The following is a 4,593-nucleotide window of genomic DNA, read 5'->3' on the forward strand; positions in this document are numbered from 1 at the left end:
AGGAGAGTGAGAACAATCTGCCAGCAGTCCAGCTTACATCACATCTCAGCTTCACACTGTCTGTTTCTGAACTGAGAAAGCTCCTCGGATGAGAAGTGAAACGTTCCAGTTGTTTTTAACCTTTTTTGGATTTGTTTAAATGAGCTTAGCACCCCCCTCTGACCCCTGATGACCCCCTGATGACCGCAGTCACCTCGTTCCCTCCGGATCGGACTGGTACTTGGGTCTGGTGTCGGTATCTGTGCATCCCTATGTCGGGGACTCGTTTGGGGCTCTCAGACGAGCTGCATGCATCGTTGTCCTGTTTGTTTGCTTTACTCTGAATCAGCTTAAAGATTTGAACATGAAACACGGGACCAGAGGACTTTTTTTTTTTAAAAACTTTGCGATGAGAGCAACATAGCGCCATTCGTCAGGTCTCCTCGCTCTTCCCTAGCTGCTGATCTTGGTCAGCATCTTGTTGATGGCCTGTTTGACGTGCGTGGTGGAGCTGCGGCGCCTTGCCTTGCCCTGGACGGCTTTGCGCCGCCTCACCTCCCTGCACAGCTCGTGGAAGGCCTCGGCCACGACGCCGCCCTCGTCGGCGCAGGCCGAGCACTCGTAGAAGGCGCACCCCATCTCCGCCGCCAGCCGCTCGCCGTCCTCCGTGGAGACCTGCCGCACGTGCTCCAGGTCGGACTTGTTGCCCACCAGCACCAGCGGCACGTTCTTCGGCTTCTTGACGTCCTCGAGGAGGACCCGCAGAGGCGCCACCTCCTCGAAGCTGCCCCGGTCCGTGATGTCGTAAACGATGATGAATCCGTCGCCCCAACGCATGTGACCCTCCTTCTGCTGCACGTCCTCCTGGAGACAAAACAAGAACGTGGATGAGTTCTTCTACTGGAGAACAGTTCCACAGTTTGTGTGAAGGACTTTATGGTGATCCGGTTTCTCTTTATTATTATTTTTTTTTACATTTTGAGCCGTTTTAAAGGCTCCCTGATGGGAAGATTCTGGTTTAAAGCTTCTTAAAGCATCTTGTTCTTACGATCTTATGGTCCTCGAGGGCCACCGTCCTGCAGGTTTTCCTTGTTCCTCTGCTCCAACACACCTGCTTCATGGTTAAATCACCTCTTCATGTTCTGCAGAAGCCTGTTAATCACCCATTGATTCAGATCAGGTGTGTTGGAGCAGAGGAACGAGTGAAACCTGCAGGACGGTGGTCCTCCAGGACCACGTTGGACGGTAGACGGAGGAGTCAAAGCTTCACCCTCCGTCTCTCGTTCCGTCCTGTCTTCGCTTGTGGACGCCACATCTTGTTCTCATGGTCACGACCCAAACCTCCCGTCCAAAGGTCAGGGGTGTCCACTCCTGGTCCTCGAGGGCCACCGTCCTGCAGGTTTCAGAGGTTCTTCTGCTCCAACACACCTGACTCCCTCCTGTAGGAGTTCAGGAGGGAAACGAGTAAAACCTGCAGGACGGTGGTCCTCGAGGACCACGTTGGACGGTAGACGGAGGAGTCAAAGCGTCACCCTCCGTCCCGTCTTCGATTGTGGACGCCACAGCGCACCTTCAGGGCGGGTCTTCAGCCGATACGCCCGACTGAAACCCCTCCTCCACAGCGTGAGTCATGCAGATTATTAGTTCATGTTCAGATGTGGGAAAAAACGACAGAACCGAACCAACGCAGCGTCGTTTTGTTGTTGTGGCATTTAAATCTGCGGCGCTCTGCAGATACGAGCTGTCCGCAGAGGAAACATTCCTCCGGAGGACAGCTGAGTTTGTGTTCCCGATCCCTGCACGGCGGCACAGCGGCGCTCTGACGTTCAGCTCGGCCTGAAAACAGCCCTGGGTGTAATGAGACAAAGATGTCTCATTACATCTCCTTCGTTTTTGTAAGTTTATTTATCTATTTCTGTTCAGTGTATTTACTGTCTAGTACATCTATTTTAGTTGTATCCAACGTTCCTGAAAGTAGTTAAATTATTATGTTACCTTCACAGGTCAAAGGTCACCTGGGTCAGAGACAAAACAAGCAACATGTTTGTTCAAGGAGCTTGTTTAATTAAAAGAATTAGTGTCTAAATGTGAGGAGAAGTTAAAAGATGTAAACTGGGATAAGGATGCATCTGTACACAGGGACTGGATGATAGTTATTCTGAAATAAATAAAAAGTTTAATAAAAATACACTCAGATCTGTTCAGTTCCTTTAAAAAAAACAAGTTTTTGTAAACCTGCTTTATTATAATTGCTCTTTTCTTTTTTTGCTCATTTTAGCTTTTGCTCCACGACTGGAAAGGTGTTAATACATGTTTAATCACTATTTTTTAATTTAAAACTATTTTTTTAAAGTTTCATTAACCCATTTAGTACTGTTTTGTGTAAATGGATAATCCATCGAACAAGTTTAATCTGAACGGGATTCATTTAAACGTTTCTTTTACACGACGGACTCTTGCTTTTCAGAAATCCGAGGCAGCCGCGGGAAACGGCGACGTCTCACCTGTCCGGCCGTGTCCAGGATCTCCATGGCGACGACCTCGTCGTCAATGCTGGCCTGGTGACGGTACGTGGATTCTGTCGGGCACAGACAAAGAATTCACAGTTCAGTTCGTGACTCATCGTTCAGTGACGAATCTGAACGTGGGAGTGAAACTCAAATTTCTTTTTTTTTAGGCAGAAAGAGTCTTCCTGTGCTTTTAGATCACACGTGTCAAACTCGAGGCCCGCGGGCCAGATCTGGCCCTCTGTCACATCTCATCCGGCCCTGGTTCAGATCGAGTCTCTGATTCTTATTTTACTTTAAAAAAAACTGAAGTTTTCTCTGACAGTGACTTAGAAGCCAACAATATATAGTTTTAATTTCTGTATGATCAGGTTTTTGTTGATGGCTTTTTTAAAAAAAATCTGTTTTAATGTTGGTTTCAATACAGGGTCGGCCATTTCTATGGATACACCTTCATAAAATGGGAATGGTTGGTGATATGAACTTCCTGTTTGTGGCACATTAGTATATGGGGGGGACTTTTCAAGATGGGTGGTGACCATGGCAGCCATTTGAAGTCGGCCATTTTGGATCCAATTTTTGTTTTTTCAGTGGGAAGAGGGTCATGTGACACATCAAACTTATTGGGAATTTCACAAGAAAAAACAACGGTGTGCTTGGTTTTAACGTAACTTTATTCTTTAATGAGTTGTCAATTCTCAATGCAACCCTCTTCACACACTGACAGCAACGCCGCAGGAGAAATGCGAGCACAGGCTTCCAGTAGCCGTAGTTTCAGGTGCTGCACATCTCATATCTTCACAGCAGAGATGATCGCCTTCAGATGACCCCAAAGATAAAAGTCTAAGGGGGTCAGATCAGGAGACCTCGGGGGCTGTTCAGCTGGCCCACGATGACCAATCCACTTTCCAGGAAGTGGAAGTGTGAGAAGAGGGTTGCATTGACAATCCAACACTTTGAACACATTTTATAAGTGCTGAGAAACTTGTAAATAACTCATGAAAGAATAAAGTTATGTTAAAACCAAGCACACCGTTGTTTTTCTTGTGAAATTCCCAATAAGTCTAATGTGTCACATGACCCTCTTCCTATTGAAAAAACAAAAGTTGGATCCAAAATGGCCGCCATGGTCACCACCCATCTTGAAAAGTTTTCCCCTCCCATATACTAATGTGCCACAAACAGGAAGTTAATATCACCAACCATTCCCGTTTTATGAAGGTGTATCCATAGAAATGGCCGACCCTGCACATTTATTTTAGTTTTGGTTTAAAAGAAGAATCTGAAAATGTTCCAGAGGTTTCCTGAAGGTCACTGTGGCGTCCTCACGTCCACAGAGAGGACAGGAGGAAGTTCAGATTCTCAGCGCTGAGATTCTGCACGCGTCCCGGGTGGGACCGACTCTCCTGGGGATAAACCGCGTGCAGAAATAAAACATGGAAGCGGCGCGTCCAGCTGCTTTTCAGCTGGAAGCGTGAGCTGCATCTGAGTCTCACGCTGGGGAAAATGTGGGGGAGTTTATTTCAGGAGCCGTCGCTCAGTCAGCTGCAACAGCGGCCGATCCGTCCACGTCCGCGTCCACTCCCCGGGGGACATGTCACCGAGTTCACTGTTGGGACAAATGACTCCCAATCAAGCTGCTCTGGCTGCTAAAGTTTTAGTTATTTATGTAAAAGTTAATATAACTGAAGTCCTGAAAGCGTGTTCTTTGACTTTGTCTTTGGTCGTGTTGCGTTCAGGGACGGGAGGGGGGGGTCCAGTTTGGGGAACTTCAGGGTCTCGTCTCTAATTTTTGAAGATGATGCCGTGGGCGCCTTCAGGTGGTTCACAGCTGGCTCCTCCAAACGTGAGGATGTGAAGAGGTGAAACCGTCCCTCGGGTGGTCGGGGGGGGCTTCATTAAAATAGAAGCATTTATTTAAAACAAGTGACTTGAATGTGTGTAAATCAATGGGGATCAGCCTCATCTGAAGCAACAGAGGACTCAGGGCACAACCATGATGACTCACTGAAATGACATGAATTAGTTTCTATGAATGTTGATTCAAAACACAAGATTTTAGCAGAGATTTCACCTTTTTATCAAACACCAGTGAGGTGTTGTAGTT

At 47.2% G+C, this 4,593-nt stretch overlaps 1 protein-coding gene across 2 annotated transcripts in view; it reads right to left on the minus strand.

The window, feature by feature from the left end:
- Positions 1-295: 295 nt before the first annotated feature.
- The window catches only part of rerg (RAS-like, estrogen-regulated, growth inhibitor), a 48,312-nt gene continuing 44,014 nt past the window's right edge, over positions 296-4,593 (minus strand). For both annotated transcript variants that reach the window (XM_037981282.1, XM_017441019.3), the window contains 2 exons: positions 2,484-2,557; positions 296-843 (listed from right to left, as the gene is read on the minus strand). In XM_037981282.1, the coding sequence (XP_037837210.1) occupies positions 433-843; positions 2,484-2,557 (485 nt within the window). In that variant the 3' untranslated portion in view covers positions 296-432. The remainder of the gene's footprint in view (positions 844-2,483; positions 2,558-4,593) is intronic.

This window comes from Kryptolebias marmoratus, linkage group LG18 (assembly GCF_001649575.2).
Source record: "Kryptolebias marmoratus isolate JLee-2015 linkage group LG18, ASM164957v2, whole genome shotgun sequence".
Classification (NCBI taxonomy): Eukaryota; Metazoa; Chordata; class Actinopteri; order Cyprinodontiformes; family Rivulidae; genus Kryptolebias; species Kryptolebias marmoratus.